Source organism: Phoenix dactylifera, chromosome 18 (assembly GCF_009389715.1).
Source record: "Phoenix dactylifera cultivar Barhee BC4 chromosome 18, palm_55x_up_171113_PBpolish2nd_filt_p, whole genome shotgun sequence".
Lineage (NCBI taxonomy): Eukaryota > Viridiplantae > Streptophyta > Magnoliopsida > Arecales > Arecaceae > Phoenix > Phoenix dactylifera.
Window position 1 is genome coordinate 9306775 of NC_052409.1, and position 25963 is coordinate 9332737.

Sequence of the window (25963 nt, forward strand, 5' to 3'; positions counted from 1 at the left end):
TTATGAAGTTATAAATCCTGGTCTTCTATTAACAACATGCCAACATGGATAGTACATATCTAGGAATGTTATGGTACAGATGAAATTTTAACACTTAATGTTGTAGTTACACAATGAAATGGTTCCCAGATGTATCATAAAACACAAAGATAAGTACTAACATAAACACATGTTATATGAGATCATTTATTATAATAGTCAAGCAAAATATTAATTTGACATTCTAATAGTTCCTTATGGAAAGTATAGACTCAATAGCTAAGATACCAAATACAATAAACAAATAAAGAATAAGAATTTCATTCAAACAACATAGACAACTTATTCATTACTAGAAGGGTTAAGGGCTCACTCCAATAAATCCAAACTCAATGATGGAGATTTGATATGGAGGATCCACTCTATTGATCATGATCTACATTGCAAAAACTACTTTAAAACCAAACATTATTTTTTCTAGAGGTCAGTTTTTTATGCTTCAAAAGGTTCAAATATAGAATGCTTTTGTAACACCCCAACTCAGCTGCACTTTAATCATAGTTATTGTATATGGGAGCTAAGTGCTTTATGGTAAGTTGGTAACTATTAATACGTATGAGTATGATCTTCATGGGAATGAGTCGTTTGTACAACAATTGAATAAGTTAGCTATGGACAAGATTTAAGTATTAATAAGACCCTAGGTATGAATTAGAAATGTTAAGGTATTAAATAGCTAATGCTAGAAAGCTATGACCACCTCATGCTTAATGCAAACTTATTCTTAGGACCACCTCATGCTTTTTTCAAGGAGAAATAGAGGGGAAGAGAGAGAGAGAGGGAGGGAGGGACAAGAAACGTCTAACTCATGAGACGCGAGGATGGTCAGGAGAGAAAGAAGAGGGGATAGGGCAAAGGAGGATTGTGAGAGGGGACAAGGGAGAGAAGAGAGGAGGATCGAGAGAGAGGGAAGAGGGGATAGAGCAAAGGAGGATTGGGAGAGAGGGAGAGAGGGGAGAAGAGAGATGAGAGAGAAGGATCGGGAGAGAGGGGAGAAGCGAGATGAGAGAGAAGGATCAGGAGAGAGGGGAGAAGAATAGAGATGAGTCATGACTCACGACTCAAATTATAAACCATTGAACCACCCAGATCGGTCCGGAACAACTTGAAATGACATGAAACCAAGTGGAACCAAATAGTTCCACCCAATTCAAGCCAGATTCCAGCTAGGATCGAATCGGGGAGGCGAACCATCCCGATTCTTGGCTAGTCCGGCCTAGTAAGCCTCGAACTGCTCCCAGTTCGAAGTGGTTCAAATTCGTTCAACGGTCCTTGGTTTCAATGGTATGATATTTCGCATGATTCATAGTTGCCAAGCATCAAAATCTATTGGATTTTGGATGTCTTGCAAGGTGTAGATCATCATAAATAGTGTGAATTCTTGATTTAGAATGTTTATTATTGATTTTGTGATGGATGGATTAAGGCCTTAATCCTTTCAAAGGGAGAGTAAATGGACTCTCTCTGCGCATACATACATACAAACATACATCCATAAATACATACACATATACATACATATACACAAATATAAGGATATCACATACATACAAATACATATACATACTTATATATAATATGGATGTAGGAAACATATATCTGAAAATTTACTTACTTCCCAAAAATTCCATAATTGATTATGCAAACAACTCCATAGTGGTGATGAGCAGAAGTTTGGCTGGCTTCTATATGCTTCATAGCCAACACCAATTTTATTGCATTCAAGACCATCTAATGTGAATCGCACTCTCTCCAATAGCATCCACTTTGAGAAGTTCCTTCCAAGATTTTCTGGTTGACCTGCAGCCCCCTTCAATGCAATAATGTTTAGCATGTAATATGGTAGATGGTGTCAACTCATAAGACATCAAATTATAAATCCTCTGTCACATACATGTTCCACAAAAGTGCTAATCACCAATATGCCTATTAAAATAAGACAATGTATTTTTTTTCTTGAGAGAGTGAGAGGGAGACTTGCCCGCACTTTAATTACCTAAGTCATTGTAATCTTGTGTTGCATAATATGCAACAAGTATTAAAAAGAAATACGGTCAATTGAAAGAACAAGACAATAAAGGACTTTTTAACTTACAAAGTCAACCATCTTTAAGCCAGTTGTAATTAGAGATTTTCAAAAAATGAATTACTGAAAAGCATAAGTAATGGCCAAAGATAGGGAAAACTAGAACAAAGAATTTCTTTCCTCCTTCCTCATCTCAGCATAAGTTATATAGCCATCTCAAAATAAAACCTTTATAATTTTTTGTTTTTAATCAAGGATAGAATTTGTTTGTCTTGGTTGGAATTTCCATGATTATGGCTTGAACTTTATACATAGGAAAAAGCCACCAAATAGAACTTTAGTTCTTTTACGGAGGATAATACTGAGAGATACGTAAGTGATTTCTTTAGGTGCTAAGAGACTCGAATATCTTTTCTATTTCTTTTTCTCGCTAACTTCATGTCTCCATCATCAGAAATAAGACTCAAAATGAGAACAATATATCCTCTTGACAAAACAACCCAAACTACTCATACATGACTTCAGTAATGCGGGACATAAATACACCTATCTCCCTCTTTTGTACAGTAGATCCAAGATAATGTAAATGTACTTTAGGTTTCTATAGGCCATTAACTTTAGGGCCTTCTTTTCATTTTTATTCTTTTTTCAACTTAATTGCATTGCTTATTATCCATTCAAGTTCTACTTTGTTTCGGATCTTAATCTCCATTAATGTAACCGTTCAACTTCTTGCAATTCGAGAAATTAAAGACATAGTGAGATAACTACAAAGCATTAGACAACATAAACTAACTATATATAGGTTGGTACAGACAATGATATTTTAGTAGGAAAAGAAAATAACCAGAAAGAGGTTTGTAAGCAAATCAAGAGTAAGAGCAAGTATCTAGTACTGGTGTTGCATTTGAGTAAAAAGAATTTGGTAACTAGTGGCTATATCTAAAAATAGAAACCAGGCATATGCAATTTTGAAAATCTGGGAAAAAACTGCCAAGACACCACATCAAATTGTCAACATACCAGTCGTGGGGTTACAAGATAGAAGTCCTCAAATGATGGAACACTTGTATAGCCAGCAAAATCACCGATAAGATTTACTCTTAAAAAGTGGTCATTAGATAATACCGTTCTATTTTCAGGACCAACAATGACCTCCTGCAGAAAATGTCACCAAAGATCAGAATAATTACGAATAGACAAGTACTCTAGCAATCAAATAACAGTGAATCTCCCTCGCAATTACAGATTTGAACTATAATACACCTAACAAATGACATAAGACAGATCCATAAATAGAGCACCAAAGAAGCAAAAAAAAAAAGAATCTGGTATCAGCCCATGTACAAATAACTCATTTATACAGGATACGGTAATTGTTGAGAAAACACCATGTAAAGTTTCTAATATCACAAGAAAAGGAAAGGATTAGTAAAGGAATAAGAAATAGTGTGAAGGACTGCAATGGTTTTTTCTAATGCCCATTTGATGTGGTTAGAGTGGGAAAATCTTTAAAACTTTCAGTTTCAAGAACATTGTCAATGTCGTCATTCCTTGGCTTGTCGGCAATCAAAATATACCAAGCAGATATATGTCAACAAAAGTGAGGTTGATACATGTGGAACAATGTACTTGATCAAAACGGCACTATTAAAAAGTTGACACTGTATTGTGTCTAATCTCTGTTCAATTGTAAGTAGGGTGGATAGGTAAACATAATGGCATTCAACATGCTTATCACATAAAGATCAAGCAGTTAAAAATCTGGAAAATGGTGACTGAGGATGAGCTTTCTTTTCCCTAAGCCATTCTGAGGAAGGTCATTGTATTCTAAATTGGGGTAGCTCTCTGTGAAAGTATGTAGGATTCCTTCTGTGTCTGACTAATTCCAATATCAGTCACCCTTACCCCCCCCCCCCCCCCCGCCACAAAATTCCTTTTCTGAAACATACTGCTTTTCTGATGCTTTTTATTGTTTACTTTTGCAGAGAATTTTTTCCCTGTTTGTGATGTTGATTGATTTATGTTTTCCTTATTTATGCTGCCAGATTATAGCTTCTACATGATTGGCATAATTGCATATTGTCTCCTATTACCATTGATTTTTGTCTTCATAGTATAATCAGATTATAATATAAAACGTATTAGTGATGAGAAGAGATATGAATTAATCTCTCTTCTTTCTCACACACCATCTTCCTCATGCTTCCTTTTCGTAAGTATATCAGATTGTCTCTTCTTTCTCTATGATCTTTTTCCCTTCTTCCAAGCATTTAAGGTATGAAATTAGCATGCTCGCTTAGTAATTGATCCACCTGCTGATGACCACTAGCTATCCTCCTCTACTCCAAGTGATGCTTCAAATTCTCACTCTCCTTCAGCCGATCCACCAATTGCTCTTCATAAAGGGGTAAGGACTAGGGTTACAAAGGCCTTGTCTAATCCGAAGTGGAAAGAAGCTACAGATATAGAAATGAATTGTTCCTCTACCTTTTAGTGGTAAAGTTGCTACCTATAGACAGGTGTATACAATTAAATTTCAGCCTGATGGTTAAGTTGAGTGATACAAAGCTCACTTAGTAGCAAAAAGATTTACATGGATTGAAGGAGTAAATTATCAGGAGATTTTTGCTCCTTCTGTAAAATAGCACTCTATTCAGGTCCTCTTGGCTATGGCTGTTCAAAAAGCTTGGCCATAGTACCAGTTAGAAGTGAAGAATGGCTGCCTCCATAGGCATCTTTGGGGGAATATATTCATGCACTTACCACCAAGATATATCCAAATGTTCTAGCTGGGCATGTTTGTTGCCTGAAGAAGGCTATATATTGACTAAAACAATCTCCTCCAGCCTGGTTTAAGAGATGGAGCAGAGCCCTCACACAGACAGGATTTCAACAAAGTGTCCATAACCATTTAGTGTTTATTTCATGAACTGATGCATCCATTGTCATCATGGTCGTTCATGTTGATGATATAGTTTTGACACAGGATAGTTCTGAGCAGATTTTTAAAGTGAAGAAATTTTTGGCGGGTGTCCTAGATATCAAGGATTATGGTGAACTTACATTTTTGGGAATTGAAGTTGCTCAATCTCTAAGAGGGATTTTTATTTCCCAAATGCACTCGTGGTCTTGATCTATTCGATGAAACTAGTTTACTGGGTGCTGGGCCGATAAACACCTCTATCGAAATTAATCACCACCTTCATGATCAAATTTCAGATCCTTTGGAAAGAAAAAGGTGTAACGGTAGCTTGTTGGAAAGTTGTTATATTTGACTCCCTGATATTTCTTTTGTATATGGTTCGTTGTAGCGCTCAAACTACTCGATTTGGGCCGAAACGAGAGGGAACCAGGTCAATTCCCCCTTTCAATTTGAAACAAGGGTCGAACCACTCGAACAAGATTTTAGATCTCAGGACGTATTTTGTGCTTTAAATACATTAAATGGACTCTATTTGTTGTATTGTACATATATTTACTTATCGTTCCATGTCGATGGTTGACCAGTAGGGTCACGGTACCGGTTCGGCGAACAATACTTATGTGGCTAGTGTATTTAGACAATTCATGCAAGATCCTTGTAAACATCAACATGATGGTGCTTTACGAGTGCTTCATTATAAAAAGGGATCATCTAGAAGATGCTTGCTATTCCAAAGTCATGGCCATCTTGCTATTCAAGAATATTGTGATGACAATTAGGCAGTGCTCATGATGATCGGCATTCTACTTCTAGAGTCTGCATGTTTACTGGAGGCAATCTTGTTACTTCCAGAGGCGATCTCTTTTATCTAACTTGGGCTGTGTTGTTACCTACACTTAATACCTCTTTGCTGCGACAATCAAGTTGCTATTCATACTGCAACTAATCCTATTTTTCACGATAGAACTAAGCATATAGAGATAGACTGCCATTTTATTAGAGAAAAAGTGGGCTCTCGGGTAATCTCTACTCCATTTGTGCACACCAATGTTCAGCTAGTTGATGTATTAGCCAAAGCCTCTTCATATTCTCGTCTTCTTGATATCATTGACAAGCTAGGCATGTTAGACATGTATGCTCCAGCTTGTGGGAGAGTGTAAAGGAATTTTTTTCCTTATTTATGATGCTGACTGATTTATGTTTTCCTTATTTATACTGCCAGATTGCAGCTTGCCCATAATTGGTTTAATTGTATATTGTCTCCTATTACTAGGAGATTTATGCCTTCATAGCATAACCAGATTATCATATAAAAAGGATTGGTGGTGACAAGATATGAGAGTTAATGTCTCTTCTTTCTCACGCACCATTTTGATCAACTTCCTCTTCTTCCTTCTTCTACTCATCTTTAGTCTCATATTTCTTCTTTCTTCCTTTCCTTTTCTTATTTTATACATAATTTCAGATCTGATTAGTTTATCATCAGATCTAAGAGCCAAATACAACTTCAATCATAGAATTTTCATTTTGATCTTCACTAAAGGATAGAAAAGAAGCCATTTGATTCGGCTTAAAGTCACAATCTAAGTAAATTCATGTGCATTAGTTGTTTCATAATCTCTCCAGATAACAATATCGAATTATATTCCTAGTTGGTTTCTTGTCCCTCATCCTGATGTTCAGAATAGATTTGATATATTGCACCTGATTGTTTCTTGAACAATTAACTAGTAATAACCCGAATCTATTTCCTTTTATGTAACCACAAAGTAAAAAGAAAGTCAGCACAAATAATTAATAACTCTTATGATGGATCAATTAATTAAATCATGGTTGGTACTGGACCTTCCCGGCTGTCCCAGATTGGATCAATGAGGTACTAGGTCCTAGGATGGGTCTGGGACCTTAGTACATATAAAATCATGTAATCTAAGTTGGCACTAGTTTGTACTAGCCAGTACAGACTAGGTCAAAGACCAAGACTAGTTGGTACCCATCAATACCAGCCAGGATGCATGAAAAGAAGGGTCCAAACCTCATTCTCATTTCCTTGTTTGGGAGAAAGAGATGAAAAAGGGAAGGAAGAATGCAAATGATGGGTACCATAAACCCAATATAATTTTTTGCCAATATAAATAACAGCACCATAAACTCAATCATCGACCTAGAAACAACCACTATTTCTCAATTAAGATTTAAACAAACCTTATATGCCTCTAAACAATCATTAAAAAAAGGGTGTCCCTAGACCCTAACATATATTGGGTCTAGGATAAGATTTCAAACCCTATGAAGGATCGTTATCTCAATTTTAGTTCAATAATTTTGTAAAAAGATTATTTGAATAAGTTCCAGTAATAAACAAATACTTTGAAATGATATTCCATATACTTAGTTTTTAATAAATATAAACTTTTGCTACTCCTTACAAAGTTCCTCTGCACCTCCAATAATTTTATCTTGGAAAAATTGGCCAAACAATACCTAGAGAACTCCCTCTAAGATATTTTTGTCAACATATCTATATTGAATAGCCGCATAACAACTAAGGAGGAACCAGTCCAATAAAAGTTATTGAATACTACAAAGCATCAGAAGGCACACTTTGCCATGCCTAACGAATCACATCAAATGGTATTTTGTCATTAACATTCTCTAAAAAAAATAGATTTGCACTCCTTTTTCCACCACATCTTTCCAAATTCCAAGCTTGTAGCTTTGATAGCTTAATTTAATTCAAGCAAACATAACATTTTTTGTTAATGACTTAGGCCCCGTTTGGCAGGGCTGTTGACAGTAAAGCTTTCGGAAGTAAAGATTTTTGAAGTGGAGCTTTTTGAAGTAGAGATTTTTGAAGTAGAGCTTTTATAAAAAGCTATTTGCTATTTAGTAACTACATTTCTAAAGTATTGTGGATCTTTAATATGTGTTTGGCAAACAAACTGAGAAAATACTTTTGATATGACAAAATGACCATAAGAGACGTTGCGTAGTATTATACAACAGAGGATAATAAAATATAATATGCATTAATACATAAATATATGATATAGCATAATATTATTGTTATGTAATATAATATTATTATAATATAGTAATATAATATTGTATACTATAGCATATTAATATAACATAATTTGATATTATATAACATAACATATAAATGTATTATGATATAATGTAATATTATATTTATAGTATAATACAATAATAAATGTATAAAATATTATAATTATTATCATTATATATTAATAAATATAAAAGAACATTTTCTGTAATTATAATATTTTATCATGGGTATTTTGGTCCAAAAAAAAATTTTATAAATCAAAATAGCTTTCTGACGCATGCTAAAAGTGCTTTTTCGAAAAGGCTCTACTTTGGAGCTTCTTCCAAGAAGCTGTTTTAGCTTTCTGGCAAAGCTAAAACAGCTTTCTAATTTTTTACCAAATACCGCTATTCCATCCAAAAGTACTTTTGGAGTGTCAGAAAGTGCTTTCTGGCCCATTAAAAGCTCTGCCAAATGGGGCCTTAATGCAGATGATGAGAACTCTAGCATGGTTCCTCTAGACCAATGTCTTTTGAATCATTTTACAACATTACTTTCATTTAAATGGACCGTGGATGCTAGTTAATATTACATTAAAATTTCAAGCATGAACAATGGCCAACAATAGTAAATAAATACAATTTTGATAATAGACATCCATGCCCAGAGTTTTACGTCCCACCAAAATAGGAAAGAATTGTCAGTACTGTACTATTTCGATTGTAAACCAAGACCCAAGACACCGATAGGACACTAGTTCGTTAATAGGCTGGGACACCCTGCTTATCTCGGTCAAAACTGGTTAGGACTAGTTGGTACCAAGGCCTGATCAGCTAGTATCGGGCGAGGCCTAACCGGATCGATTGGTTACAAAACAAAAGGAGAGAGAGCAGAAAGTGGTCGTGGCCGTACTCTCTCTTTCTCTTTGTTTTAGTCATAGGGAGCCAATGCAGGCACAGGCTGAGAAAGAAAAAGGTGTAGAGAAAGGGAGAGGGAGAGAGAGACAGGAAGGAAGAGGAGAAAGCAAGGGGAAGGAGGGCAGATCCACATAGCCCTCAAGGATTTGAACTCCCTGATGCTAAAAACCTCAGGCATTTGGTAAGGTTCCCCCCCCCCCACTCGGGCCATTAATTTGGCCAATAAATGAGAGAAATAGGGTAAGTTGCCAAGATTTTTCAATTTGACATGAAATTTGAATATGTTATGGGGTGGGCATCACCCCACAACATACTATTTTTTATTTTTCATTATATATTTATTTTCTAACAAAAATAATTTCAAGAAGGAAAATTTTATGGTACATGCACTATTTGTACCGGCACTATATACCCATCATTTACTCAAAAACAAATCAACATTCACTCAAATACTCATTTAGGACAAAAAAGTAAAAGAAACTAACAAAATAAAACCAAAAAAATAGGCACCTAGTATAATACTACTAGAAACCCAAACTGTCCCAAGAGTCAAAAGTCAAGTCAAGACTATAGCATCCTGGTACTATCCCAACTCAAGACAAAACTGGTAGGAGGCTCGATACTGATATTTTAAACCTTGTCAATACCTAAGAAGAATAGAAAATGATTATTATGTTTAAAAGCTAAAACAAAAGACCAAGAAGAGTGCCTCAAAAAAATAGGAGGAGAAGAAGAAAAGACTCAAGCAGCGTTAAACATGCACTATCATCTACTATGTTAACTCTATATTTGAACAAAATTAGGAAAACATAAGGCAATTATGTGAAAAAATAAGTTATAGATTATTGCCCTATAAAATGCAAGATAGCACTAACAAAATAAACAAATCTCATTAATTTTGGAGTAGATCTGAATACACTGAGATAATAGTACGGGAACCTACCGATATAGAAGATCCTTTTTTCACTTCAATTCGCACGCTGAAGCCAAGAGATCTCCTTCCAAGACCAAAAACATGGAACCTTTTGTTGAAGAATATAATTAACCACATTAGTTTACTAATATTTCAAAATGACATCAAAAACCATAATATGAATCCCCGACCACATCAACGAAAAAAATCATGAAGGACGGACATTTGCATGTTCTCGGAAAAATAATGTGCACATATGAGACACATGATACATGCACAATATGATTATCATCATGGTGTATAATAAACAAGTTTGTAAGTTATAACTAAATACTATAGCTAGAAAGAACATTGGCTAGTCTAAGTCATCAATAGAAAAATAAATCAAAAACAAAAGAGAAGAAAAACATAAAACTTACAAGAAATCTACTAATTAAGCCGCAGCATTAGATTATCTTTTCATCATCCAATTGTTGTCCTTTATACTGTCAACTATAGTTATATGAATCATACATATTGGCAGTTGTCAAAATGACCAACCAAGGACTACCAGATCACTAAGCAAGAAAAATCTAGAAATAAGAGAGGAAGCATGTTTGTGTTGCCAATGTGTGTATATTTGTTTTTGAGTGTCAGAGAGAGATCAAGAGTAAGAATAGTAGTAGAAGATGGTGGAGAAACACCAGCAACACCTCTGGTCCAACATGTACCACCACCGTCACCACATATGCACTAAAATAATTTGGATTCTGGAAAGCAAAAAGTTAAAACTTTCAAATGTGCAAATCATGAATAACGGTCAAAGTTTTAACATATGCACATAACACAATAATGTTGTTGGTTCCATGTGATAAAAATACTGGAAAAAACATAAATTCAAGGTAATACATTGTATCGGTTGGATAAGTTAGAAGAATATTCTTTTACAATAGAAGCATCAAAACCTAATAGTTGAATGATGATAATCGTAATAACAAAAAAGTATTACAACTACAAAGCAGTTTAATACAAATTTCATAATCCAGAAGCACGGGACTACATAATCTTAAAAAGAATACCTAAATACAGCTTAAAAAATTGGTGACCGCTAACCTGCTAGTGGAGGTCATGTTCAAGAAAAGTAGATCTATTTTGACCAAGTTGAACTAACATCAACCTATGAGGTCAAGAAGGCTAATCAACTGAAAAGCAACAACAGTGCTGGACAAGCAATATTTGGAAAGATTACTCTTGGCATTTGATAGACAAGTTTCTACAATATTGCCACTATCTGCAGTTAGAACAGAGACTTAACTAAGCTTCTTCAAGTCCATGACATCTTTAAATTGTTTTCTTATAAGATGCATCATTAGTCCCTAAAATCACCTTAATAGTGTCTAATTTTCATTTTTTTCTATCAAAAAATATCTTCCATTTTCCTCTCTTAAGTGAAAAAATAGACAATCACCTAAGAAAGCCAAATATTCATCCATTTGGCTCAACCAAGCAGCCTCCAATTGTCTTAAACCATTATTTGGCTAAAAAAAATTATGGGTTCTTTTCAATTTGTCACCTACTTAACAGATCAGGTTAACTTACATATGTCAATGCACATGCTTGCTTGTGTGCCTGGGGAACCACCTAGATGGCAAAATGCCTAGGTGACCCCCACCTATGTTGTCTCATATGTACATATAAAAGGATTTAATAGCTGATGCTGGGACCCATTCCAAACCTTCTGCCAAGTATGTTTCCTAATGACCATCTATACATCTTGCTGGTAAGCAACTTTTATGACTTGCGGCCACCAAGGCAATTTGATAACTATGCTCATATCTACTGCTACTCATGATTTAATGTCATTGTTTACATCAAATATGATAGTTCTAACAGACTCCACTAAATTGCATATATGTGTTACCTAACCTACCTAAGTGAACACAATTTATATCAGATTCTCTCAACTATTAATTTAGGCTATCCAACCATTTTGATGTGAGGATCATCATGTTTATATGCCTCCAAATACCAAATTTTAGCTTGAGTAGTTTCTTTTGATCCTTATAAGATTACTTCAAATATTACTATCCCTCTCCTATTATTTCATGGGACTTGTTTGAGATTCACCGAAGTTCCACAAATCTTAAGCTCATAGGGAGGTCAATGCTCCACTGTTTACATTCTAAGTGGCATTTAAAATATTCATCATTTGGTCAACCCACAAAAAAGCTTCATAAGAAAAGTTTTAACAGTTGGGTGCGGATTAGTTGTTAAAGATTCTGCGCCTAGCTTGTACAAGGAAAAGAAGAAAACATGCTTATCAAAAGTTTGTAAACAAAAATGTTGTCTATAGTTATGGCAATAATTTCTCAAAAATGTGCCGGTACCGGTTCGGTACGGGCTGCACCAGCCGGTATGGGCCGGTTCAGCATACCTTGGGTTGGAGCATTAATGAAGGGCTGCACCTAACCATTGGCACCCTACTTCAATATGTGACTATTGACCACTGCATCAGTCAGTAATCCAATATGTAGCAACCCTAGTCAAGTTTTTATGTCCATTCGTGCCAAATATGAGAAAATTAGTTCATTTAAAAGCATTATCTTTGACATAAGATGACCGGTCATGAAGTTACGTCATGATGATGGACCTTAAATGGAAACTTTCTAACCAATGCTCAGATTATCATTTAAGCTAACAATAGAAGAGACAAATATTCCCATTGTTCAGATTTGAATCTACATCATGGAAAGTCTCCCCCTCAACTTGATGAGAGAAGTTCAAGATTTAGGTACGTTACAATATTAATATCCAACACTACTTACAAACTTGGTGTGTTTGTAAAACGTCAAAGTAACAAAGATATATTGTTTGTTAATAAACATACCAATCACCTGGAAATCTGAGACAATGAGCGGTATTGGCTTTCCCTTTCATCAATTTATCAACTGTTTGAATACATTATAGGAAATTAGGAACATTAAAATCTAAATATACAAATACAAAAGGTATAGAGAGGGAAAACAGAGAAGTAGGCACTTACAGATGTTCCCGCAAGAAGAAGGAACACGTCGTTGAGGCCCACATGGACAACAAGTTGGCTAGGAGAATAGCAGATAGAAAAGGAGTTAGCATCATGCCATACCAAGGTCATATTAAAGACAGCTTTCAGACCTTGCATAAGTCAAATTGTTAATCTAACAATTGAAGGTCGTTCGTGCTCTAAAACTGTTATGGGTCATACAGTGATCCAAAAATCATATCCCATATAGATGGGATATGGCTTGTTGGTTTAGGTAAAGAAAAGCTTTCTTAAGAAAATGGATCAGAAATCCTAGTAGAGAACCATGTGATAGTGATCATGATGGATGACTAAAAGGATGAGTGGTCACTGCAGTTATGGAGTATTCATGCATACAACAAACACAAGTAGCAATACATCAGAGGGTGGGAAAAGCACATCCTAATTAGTAACCCATCTAATGACCATTCCCTTAAGAGAAAAAAGATGACAATCCTGTATAATCTCTATGACAGGTTTCACATGGAAACACATGCATATCTAACTTGCAAATTCTGGAACCTAACTATGAGAGCACAGGAGTCTATCTCTTTCTAAAGACATGGCTGCACTGCACATGTAGCATGCTCCATATGTTTGTTAACACATGCACCCATTTACATGAGTGGCATACAACAAGTTCAAAGCCTTTTTACATATAAAATTTGAGAGAAAAAAAAAAGAAGGAATAAAAAAAATGAAGACTTGATTGTAAGTTGGAACATATAATAAATATAAATGGGTTAAACTATCATTAAGTGGACATGACAAGATCTACATCACTAAGCAAACATTATAAGTTATCAAAATCATTAACTCAAGCACTCGATCTTTAATCAAGAAAAGGTTACTTGCATTAGCATACAGAGTAGTGCCTATTAAACTTTCTGTGACATGGTGCCTTTCCTTTTAGCAGTTAGTTCTCCTTTGTGAGATTCATTCTGATTCATTATATGTATAATCGGTATAAGCATCTCAGTTGACACCATGCAAAACAGTATACATTATCACTAGGAAAAGAACATTGCAGCATGGACAAGTGCATCCACAAAATCACAGAATTTAATAATGAAATGTAGGTAAATGAAACAGGTGCTTCTAATGGAATATTAATTCACAACATTGTTAAGTGTTCACCTGAGATCATACTTTGGGATGATCGAGATTGTATTCAATTAATTCTATCACCCATTTATTGGCCAATACATTTTTATCGAGGAGACCAAAAATGATTTCCCAATTATGATTTTGTAGATCATTTTTATCTCTTCCTTGACATAGTTAAACCCTCTTGAGAGTTTTTGCACACTAGCACCAACTAGTTTGTTGTCAGCACAAAAATAATAGGTAGATACCGAGATAGGGTGCTAAATTGAGTTCCCTAATGCAATTGGCAGATCAACATCATCAATAACCAGTGCTGTGATCGATTGTAAATGAGAATAACTGCTTTATTTATGTGCAGTTTGGTGGTTGAGGACCTGAGGTGCATGTGAAGTTGCAGAACAGGAGCCAAATTAGTACAAAATATTGCCATGAATCTGATCTGAGAATCAAATCTGATAAAAATACTGTACAAAATTTCAATCCTTGCAGATCTGAATCATCAACTATTATTTACTCATGAAGTAGTCTATAAACAACTATGAGATTAGATGGATTATCTAATTATTTCAAAAATATTCAAAGGCCTTCTATAGGAAAAAAGGTTTCCCATTTGTTGAAATTAAATTTATCAAATCCATTCTCATTTGATCACAGCAGTTGGAGCAAGTTCAAATAGAAATACACACACTGGATCTAGGGGTAATCAATCTCTAGTTGATGATTTCCACCATGTCAAGGTGGCACTCTACTGCAGTTAAATCCCTTCCTGGCCCATTGAGAAATAGAACCAACAAACTCAAATCCACTCTTGAACAACTTCGAGTTTGGCCTTCTTTTTTACACTATTATGGATAGTAAAATAATGGGGAAGATAAGATTTAAATTGTCAACTGCTGCATTTAGTAAAAGGATTCACTATGGATTCAAGTCGTAACACATGATATAGAATAACTTTCATCACGCCTCTTAAGTAAGTCCTCCCTTTCCCATTTTTTCCTTCTAGTAAAATCCATCAAAAAACTTTATACTCTTTTCTTGGTTTTAGTATCTTGAGGCATCGGCCTAGTCCTAAGTACTTATGGAGTTCACAATCTAAAGACCACCAAAGCAATTAGAACATCCAAAAACAGTGCAAGTCAAATAAAAGAGGATCTTATTTGATTTAAACTTAATTAATATAATTTTAAGCTTTTCTACTTCAACCCAAATTAATTTGACTTGATTTGGTTGAAGAATGGTAGTAAGAGAAGTTTTTTATGCGAGGTTTGTTGTACTAATACTAGGCATCATATTGGTAGCTTATTAATATGGTACAGGTCAGCAGAGAGCATACGTTGCTAGAGGTGAGACAGCAATTGTACAATGTGTCGATATAGTGTTGTATCAAGCCCCCTTACCGTACCTATGTTTACAAGTATGCTATGATATGCTTCGTACCAATGTTTGTCGTCTCGGTATCAGATCTTGCACTAGTATTGTGCTAGTACTGTGTCAACATGACCGGAACGGGGGGATCAGTTTAGTGTATCGAGACTCAGTACACCCTCCTTGCCGTGTCTTGATTCGGTATCAATATGGTATGGTACAACCAGTATGGTGAAGCATGCCCATTATAATATTGGTGTTCTATCGGCCAACAAATATGATACACACCCCATGTATCATTGTACAACCATATTGTATGATATTGATGTGCTACTGGCCAACACATGATATGAACCTCATGTATCATAACTATTCTACACAACAAAATTCATTCTATAAATTATGAATGAATGGCAGTTCAATCCTAATGCATACCAACCTAGTTTAGCATAAAAACAATATAGCTTTATGATTTCTGGAACATCTCAAAGCTGAATGCCAGACTATGCTCATGAACTCCACTATTTTGGTTAGTAGAAACACACTAGCTCACCTTCCTAATAGCCAAACAACTGCAACCATTCCCACTTCACCTACGGTGTACGAGTTGTTAAAGTTGTTCCATATTGATAGGGAATAGTACAACCTTTGGTAACTTATTTTAGGTGTCCGCTTTGGACTAACCCTTAACAAGGAAGCTTGCATTCAAAGAAAGAAATATACATTGGGCATGACAATGAAGAAATGCTTATTGAAGAATATGGCTTTAAGTAAAAAGAGATATTGCACCGAAAACAAACACAAAATTTATAAAGATATTCAAATAATATATTTAAACAATTACTACCTGCGTATGCTCAATAACATGTCCATTTTGATCCCGCAACCTGACAAATATAAGAATAAAAAATATTTTATCTCATGAGAAAACAAATCCTAAATACTGCTCATCAAAAATTAAGCAGCAAGAAATGTGCTAAAAAGCTAGACCAAGAAATAATCATTGGTCCAGGTAAAAAATCTTACAGATTTTATATGTGAAAAGAAATTTACAAAGAAACTTGTTTTTTTAGTTTATTAACCACAAAGACACTCATTTCAAAAGGTTATGCCTAGAAGCTCCAATGGAGATAAATGTCTCACAAAAAATAATGTCAAGAGACTAAGGGAAAAAATCTTGAGAACAATTAAACATGGTGTAAGTCTAATAAATGACATGTTTCTTCTCAATGTTTGAGTTGCAATCAGGTACAATTGTTGAATGAGAAATTCCAAAAACAAACTAAATTTGCATGAACAACCTAACATGTGATGCTGGATTTAGCTCATTTTTAGATAGTAGAATGCAAAGAAAGCGAGTAATTAGCATAGAGAAAAAGAAAAGTTTTAGAGAATTAGCATCAAAAGCTTAGGAACAAAAAAGAGAGGGAAAAAAGAATTAGCATCAAAAGCTTAGGAACAAAAAAGAGAGGGAAAAAAAAGTAATATCGTTACAACATTCATCAGAAAAGTTTACCTTTCACAAATTTTAACAACTTTTGCACTAGCATCTGGTTCGCATTTACGTGTTTGGACATAAAGCTCCTCAGGTTTGTAAGCAACATCCTGAAGAAATATTAACTAAAGCATGGTAAGCCATATGAAGGGCTTCAAATTTAAGACAATGCCTAATAACACAATGTCCTACAGACACGAGAAAGTATAAGCAAGGTACATGCAAAAAGAGAAGTTACAATCATTAATGCTGAAAATTTATATTAAGAGCATCAGATAAGAGGAAAACCTCGTGAATTAATCATAATCACAAGCATTATAGAAGATATCAATGTTCAATACTGTCAATGAAGTGAAGCTTGCAAAAATATGATAGTTGGAGGATAACAAACTCAAAAAGAATGATATTCAGCAAAGCATAACTTAGTGATATGGTTATCAAAAACTATGAAGTATTAACCACCATAAAAGTATACTTAAGCTCGCATGAATATAATAGGAAGAGCAGAAAATGAAGACAGATTTCCAGAAGTAATATTCTTAATGACATCTAGTAACAAATGACTTCAAGAGACAACAAAAGAAAAATATTTCTTACATATCTTTTAATGAAGAACTGAAAATGATGTCTCCGATTCAAGAGTGAGATTTTTCAGAATATTATAAAATAATTGATTATTAATGCACACCAGAAAGATGAAAATCTGGATAACATAAATGTCTACTCCTAGAAGGCTTATATATATTGCTTCAAATTCTTTGTCTAATTTGAAGAATCAATATATTATAACTGCCTTCAAGGAAGCACTTAGAAAAACAAGAATCTTTCATGTTTGTGTGGCCTTGCTCGAATGCTTCTTTTTTTTTACAAATTAAATCATTTTTTTTCCATATCTTCGCTCCAACTCTCAAATCCTTCATATCAGATTTCATCTACCTTTTACAGTGATTCATCTATGATCCAGCTATAATGACCCAAGACATTACCCAAAAAAGCCAACCAAAAGTTATTATTTGGGGTCCTTGGCCTTTCTTAAGTACTCAAGACCTCTCCAATGCAAAACAGATATGAGACTAAGCACACACCCAAACAGGTCCTCAACCTCTTCTCCTTTTAAGCTCTAGCATCCTCACTAGGTAAGGGTCAAATCGGAAACAAAATCCCAAATACCATGAGTAGCCTGTGGTTAGCCCCAAAAGGCCCCATGCTATAGTATCCCCCAGTCCACATGGGTTGTGGATTGTATTAGCTCCAGTACTATTTGTAACAAACCTGGACCTCATATAAAAGGGAAGTTACTATTTAGGGTCCTTGTGGGACTAAAAACACATCCGCATGGATCCTCACACTGGCTCTCCACTTTTCAATAATTGCCATTCTCTTTTTATGTAAGCTCATTATGTGAGTAAAAATTCACCTACTGTACTGCAAAGTAAGCCAATTAGTATTAGTCCAAGACTCCAAGGACTCAAGTCCTAATAGGATGTCCAGCAGAACACCGGGATGGGATACCATCCCAAGCATTAAGACAGGACCATTCTGCCATTCTCCCATCATCCCGATCAGTACATCTAGGGACATCCCCTAACCCAAGGGTCAGGATAGGGCGGGATGGTGGCGCATCCTATTCCATATAAAATTCAGGACAGCCCCATCCCACGGAATTTAAATCCTTGAGTAGAACTAAATTAGTATCATCAGTTCATCACCATAATATTATAAGTGAATAATCTTATAGTGTATAACAAGGTAAAAGGTAATGATCTATATTTACAATTATGATGTCACTTCATGATTTTATTTTGTGAATAAAGAAAATTAGACATTATTTTCAAGGATAAAATTTAATAAGGGGCATCTAAAACCAAAATGCATCTTAAACTAACTTAATTTACCAAGAATATAATTGCCAATTGCCAATTCAATTAGATGGAGTTTCAAGCACGGTACATATTAAATGGACCGATTGAAGTTTAAGAATGCAAGACCGGACTTGATCCTAGACTCCTTTTGTCTACGCTAAGTCTTATTCTTGTATGTTAGGCCATTTAAATATTCTATCATTTTAACATAGGTGAGGGGCAGGCCTTGGCACAAGGTAAGGTTGCTCCATGGTGACCTAGGGTTCATGGACTCAAAAGACAAAAATAGCCTCTCCACATTTTGAGGTAAAGTTGTGTACATCTGACCCTCCCCAGACCCCTAGTGGCAGGAGTCGGATGCACTAAGACGTCTTTTTTAACTTATAGCTTGGGATTGTTTATTTTTATTAAGAAAAAAAATAGAAAGCTCATCAATTTTAGTAGATTTGGTAAATGATAATCCACGCCTTTATTCAAACATGTTAAATAAACTTCCAGACATAATGACCATGAGTCATATAAAATTTTACTAGGAACGATTGGCAAATAAGGATCAATAAAATAGAACCAAAAATTAAGAGAAGGCTCGATGGCTATGGAGCTAGGAACACCCATTCAATGTACAAGCCCATAATAAAAACAATGAAAATTTATCTCTACTTTTTACCATATCATATCACATCTTATCACAACACTTGACATTATAATGATCCAAGGCAATGAAGGTATGTCATGCGTACCAATAGTATTGGCATAATTTACAATATATCGGGGAGCTAGGAAGCAAAGATACTTCAAATTGCATGCTATTTCCACATAGGATATGTATCATACCAATACTTAGTGAATACCATTAACATACATGTCTAGTATTTATTTTAAGCATCCTATTTTCTAAAATAAAAAAGGCTTTTGATACTTAATGGATATGCCTGAAATATTTTCCAAATACTTTTATGGATGAAGGGGAGGCGTACTTTTTTCCCTTTAGATGAATCTTAACCTTTCCATGATACATGGTTAAATTTGATTTTGTGATATTGAATTATTGTATAAGCCTATTTGGTACATATTGTCATCTATTTATTTGAATACGGCTAATAATGAAGTTTATGGATGTTCATGCTATTATATAAACTATGGACTATTTTATTTTGATAACCCTTGATTCTTTATAGATACTATTTTACAATATATAATGCAATAGATATTTATCCATTGTTGCATCCTCGCAGTATATCCAACTTTCAATATTACTCATAACAATGCATTGACATTATGTTGTATCATGTCCCATATTCATATTCATGCTTCTCATTTAGGGAGACATGCCTTTGAAGGTCAATTAAGTAAACATGTAGCTGCATTTAAACCTTATCAATTGTAACATTTAGGCAAGTAGCTTATTCCCTTGAACCCTACCGAAAGAACTCTAAGAAATTACGTAATAACTATAATTTCTAAGTCAATCTTAAATGTCTCTTTTCTTATTCCCTGAGATTCCAACTTATTAGAAAGTCAAGTTCTGATTGCTAAACTCGAACAAAACTAAATTCAAACTTAATCATCATCAACAAAAGTCGAACAAAGTACCATAAGTGTTTAACATCCTTAACAACAGCCACACGGTAAAACAAAGGATAACTGAAAACATACTACAAATAATGATATCTATCTTAGAAATCCATTTACAAATATCAAACATAACTTACCATCCATAATATTATGCCTTCAAAGGTACAAATTGAGACATCTTCAACAACACTTCAATGATCATTATATCCAAATGTCAACCTCCAAAATATCATGTCTATTGCTTTGAATTAATCAACTAGTGCTCACAGTAATCACTCTGAAAATATGTAATAATGTGAGCAACAATGCTCACTAAGTAAACTCCTACCATGATCAAAGAACTTAAGGATCCACAGGAAAACAAACAACTTTGAAACAAAACACACGATCAAATTATCAAAAAAAGCTTGATTGGAATTTCACAGAAATCATTACTTTATAAAATTCCAAAAGCAAAGTTGTCAATAAAAAATAAGATGTCATAAAATGTTAAAACTCAAGTTTAGGAAAGAACCATAATAATTTACACATAATCATAAGTCAAATACTTGTTCAAAATCAAATGGCCAAGACCTAATTTATATTTCAAAAACTCTTATGCTTCACATAGCTTCACATTTATTTACAAAATTTCACTTATACCTCAAGGTCACATAAATCCTCACTGCATACGAGGCCACATAAAAATCCTCTCTAGTAAATTGATGGAGACAGCACACAAATCCTCACATATTAGTCAGTATTTTGAATGAGACTAAATAGATCCTGTCTGCTAATGCAAATGAGGCCACATAAATCCTCACCAATCAATCATTAAACCCAATGAGACCAAATAAATCCTTCCTACTAATGCTGATAAGGCCACATTAAGCCTCAAGGACCACATATCCCACCTAGCCAAGGGTCCACATATCCTCATCGATAATTCAAATGAGGCCACATATATACCCAGCCAGAGGTTGGAAGAAATCTTCCCTAGTACTTTGAATAAGGTTGTCTACCATTTGGTTAGGAGTCCACATAAGTCTCATTTTTGTTATATTTCCAATTTATAAACTTCATAAATTCCTAAAAAAATCATAATACGATCAAGTGAAACAATTGATGTAGGTGTTCAAGAACAAAATGAAATCCCAAGTCATAAAACACAAGGATTAAAGTCCCAGTGGGATGTCCCGTAGGACACCGGGACAGGGTCCATTCCATGTGTTAGGACAAGACCATCCTGCCATCATCCCAACATCCCGATTGGCACATCTTGGGACATCTCCTGCCCCAAGTGTCCGGATGGGGCGGGATCGCGGCGCATCCCATTCCATGGAAAAACCGGAACAGCCCTGTCCCACGGGATTTAAAACCTTGACAACGCATGTTGCCCAAGGTGACAAGCCAAGAGGGGAGATGAATTGGTTTTTCTTTATTATAGATTCCTTAATTATGTTAATTGATGAGTGAGTGATTTAGTTAGTATAGATTAAGTGTAAGTAGTGAAGTTAGAACAATACACAATACAAACAACAAGAAGTATAGTGGTTCGGTGCTCTCTTATGCACCTACGTCCACTCCCCAAGCGACCCTTTGAGAATTCACTATAATCCCGCGGATTACAGTTGGATTGTTTTCCGGGCTCACAATCCAAAAATCTTTACACTTTGGATTTTCCGGGATCACCAAAAACCTATGTTGGTTTTACGGGCTTACCAACAAACCTTCACCGTTAGTTTTACGGGTTCACCAACAAACCTACACTGTTGGTTTTACGGGCTCACCAACAAACCTTACAAGATCGTTAAGAAGAAAAAGATTGAAACTCCTAGATGAGCAGATATAACAATTATAAACTACAAAGAAGAGTTAGAATATAGTTATCGCTTTGATAAGGCTCTTCTCTTCTTTGTCAAGGAATGCTTCACTCTTCAAGGGTTGGTGGAGCTCTTAATGTCTTTTTAGATCTGCTCAACCACTTCCTTTTGACTCTTGAATGAAGCACCTCGATGAAGAAAAATTAGGGCTTTGTCTTTCTTGAGTAAGCTTTGATATTTTGCAAAAGAATGTCTCCTCTGATGAATAGTGTCACTTTAAATACTTTTCCTCATCTATTGGTCACCCCTCATTGGTTAGATTTCAAAAACTAGCCGTTACTAGCCATTGGGAGGTCAAAAAGTACTTCTGCAGAACTAGCCGTTATCCTTCTGCCCGTACTGGGGTCGACTCAAACCACTGTTCATCATACTTGGGGTCGACCCAACTTCCACTGAGGTCAACCCAACTTTCTCTGGGGTCGACTCCTGCTACAGCGGGGTCGGCCCTCTTAGGAATCAAAAACCTTGTATTTCAGCTGTTTTTCACTGGGGTCGACTCAACTCCTTTTGGGGTCGACTCAAGCTACAGTGGGATCGACTCAAGTTCCATTGGGGTCGACCCTCTCAGGGATTCCAGAGACAGTTTTAAACGACATAGCCTTGGGGTCGACTCATGTTCAGTTGGGGTCGACTCCATTGGGGTCGGCTCCATCTGGGGTCGGCCCAAGGAAAGTTGGGGTCGGCCCTCTCAGTAAATTTCAGAGACTTGTTTTCTTGAGACTTGAAGCTGGGGTCGACTCAAGGTTCTTTGGGGTCGGCTCCGCTCCTGGGGTCGACTCAAGCATACTTGGGGTCGACTCCACTATTGTTCATCCGTGCCATTTTTGCAGAGGTGTGCCTGATGGTTCCATAATGTGCCAGGATCGACTCCACCTATGTTGGGGTCGACTCATTCCACACTTTATTGCATCTTAAGGTTAGACTCATCCATACAATCAATGAAATATATTTCAAGCAATTTTGAATGTATGCCATGGTAGTGTTACATACTCTTAACAATTAAAATTACTATTTTGCCCTTAAGAGTACATTTCACTTGAAACTTTGCTGAATTAGAATTTAGAATTCTCTATCCCTTTTCTATTACAAATTTTATCTTATTATTAATCATTGAAAGACATCTTGATCTCATTCTTCTAATGTATCGAGAGTGTCGAACTCAGTAGTGATGTATCACAACTTGTAGTACTAATTAGATATTTCCTCAATGGTTGTGTTAATCATCAAAATAACACGATCATCCTCAACACATATATTACATAATCCAAAAATATCAATTCGAAATTCCGTAAAGATTCATAATTTCACTATTATAACCAGAGCATAGCTTCCAATTAATATAGTACCAAATTCTCAAAGAAAAGATAAGTCCAGAAATCATTACAACAACCATAGGTTCCAATTCCAAAACAACTTTAAAACCTAAGCTGATTAAAGAATCCAAAATATCAAAAGATGCTATTGAGGTGTGAAACCTCGAAACAACATACAAACTTCAAACTGATACAAAATTCAAAAGACAGAGTAAGCATAGACTTTAGAAAGGATCATACAGTTTTTTTAAAAATTACAAGAACCATGAATAATAAAAGTTAAAACTGACTATAAGATTCAAAAATGGTAGACAAATTCAAACTTCATCTCAAGGACATGAAGGAAGCTGCTATTCTAAGTAAGAGAATGAAACAAACAATCCAAGCTCCTCTTCATCTTCGTCATCATCATCATCTCACTCTAAGGGCCCCATGCATCCTTTCTTCTCCTCCATAATTCCCATGCACCCTTTCTTCTCCTCCGTAACCATCATAACCAGCCCCATTAGCCTTTATATATAGGCTTGGAATGGTGGTTAAGGAGGTGGGGCCCACTAGGTCACTTCCACCCTAGGTTGGTTTCCGCTAGATAGGTTGGCTAGGTGGGTGAGGTGCTATATCAGGTGGGTTGATCATAGAGCTTAGTAGGAAATCAAATAAAAAGATAATATAGACAGACAATCAGAGACGTTTATTTAGATAGTAAATGTCCTCTTCTTCCTTTTATGTTCATTTCTATTTCCATTCACTTTAGACATTACATGAAAATAAGGAAGTACTCTCTATTTGGATTGTATAAAAATACTTGAAAATTCTAGTTCCTCAAGAATGGAAAACTGATTTCCCAACTTTAGATCAAAATTCCAATGGCTACAAACCAAAATTTCTCATTTCTTAAGGTTTCATAAATCCTATTATACCTAAACATTACTGAAACCCAAAAGTTTGATTAGAAAAGCCTTATAATTTGGTTAGAAAGCATGTCCATCTGAAATGATGCTTGAGAGTGCTTAGGACATTTCATGGACTAGTTCATTTTCATGTAGGAACATTACATCTAGTTATAGGTTGGATCATTACATCTTCCATATAGGAACATGTTATATATTGTGTTGTTGCATCTTTCACAGAGGAATGTGTTAGTTCACGCACATGTGTGCTAGCCTTCCGTAAGAAATGCAGTTAACATGTTTAGGAACTATTTATCAACAACACTGACATCTTATAGGGGTACATATAATGCTATTTTGTTGACAATAGATGACATATCAGATGTTTCACTTTCCTAGTTACTAGAAATAACATATATCTTTAGATAAGTTTGTGTATCATCTTGTGGGCACTTATAGTGCATAAATTGTCCTAGCAAACAATCAAGGCTTCTACTGATATGAAAAGATAATGCACTTTTATGCCAAAACTAAATTTGAAATCAGCAATCCTTTTAAATGTATTTCTTCCTGTTGCATTGCTTATGTTGCTAGATATTACATAATATCACAGAACTTGTAACTAAAAATATATTAAAAACATGTGTGAAATTAACAATTAAAATGCAATTAGGTTACTGAAAACTATTGAATCAATGAATACTATATTATAATTTGATGAAATTTAGGAAATCATTTTTCTCAGAAACATAACATTCAATGAATTATGAATTTTATATATTTAAGTTGATGAATAATGCTAGTTAGTGTTTCTTGGAAATCACTGAATTAACATTAAAATAGAAGTGATTTCCTTTGGATTTCCTAGGATTAATTTTCTGCAGTTCATCAAATATGAAAGCACATTTCGAACATAACTTGCAATTTTATGCTAGTTTTGCTTGATTTTGATCCTTGATTCATGCTCGAGAGCATGCATTCAATAACCAACAAGTATTAAATTCACTAAAAACGAAACTCTTATATATTTTTTCAATTAAGCACTAAATAATTCTTGAATTTTTTTCAAAAAAAAAAAAGAGGTGGCAAGAAGGATTTGCCAAGCTAGAAAGATTTCTAGCCTAAAAACTCAACAACCCTTGCTTTAACCTAGTGTATATTGCATCTAAATGTCTTTTCTTTCCTAACGCTTGTTCCCAACTTAAAATGATGAAAAACAAGCATTAAAACTCTTAAGGTCCCGTACCAAGAAATACCAAACAATACCCAGTGATACTGCTTTATTCAGCATCAAGTTGGGTCCACATGCCTAGAATTGAGTCCCTTCAACACCGGTAAGGGTTGCTCACCATCAAGCGGTATCAAGGATCAAAATCAAGGAAAACTATTAAAACCTTTGGTTTAATATGAGTGGTATTTCAACCTTTGTTTTTAACCATTAAAACCTTTAATAGACCAGTTAAACATACAAAAGCACTTAAAGGATTGAGTACCAACGAGTTCATGATGACAATTTAGCCATCATGACAATCATGGTCAAGGTAAGGAAGAGGGCCTGAATTTAAGAAATCAATTGTTTATCAG

The 25963-nt window shown here is 35.0% G+C and overlaps 1 protein-coding gene across 1 annotated transcript in view; it reads right to left on the minus strand.

Moving 5' to 3' along the window:
* The window catches only part of LOC103723711 (protein HAPLESS 2), a 44661-nt gene that overhangs the window by 16176 nt on the left and 2522 nt on the right, over nt 1-25963 (minus strand). Inside the window, exons 3-9 of the mRNA XM_026800207.2 lie at nt 16899-16987; nt 16230-16269; nt 12893-12950; nt 12737-12797; nt 9901-9979; nt 3089-3223; nt 1655-1849 (exon numbers count right to left, since the gene is read on the minus strand). Of these exons, the coding sequence (XP_026656008.2) occupies nt 1655-1849; nt 3089-3223; nt 9901-9979; nt 12737-12797; nt 12893-12950; nt 16230-16269; nt 16899-16987 (657 nt within the window). The remainder of the gene's footprint in view (nt 1-1654; nt 1850-3088; nt 3224-9900; nt 9980-12736; nt 12798-12892; nt 12951-16229; nt 16270-16898; nt 16988-25963) is intronic.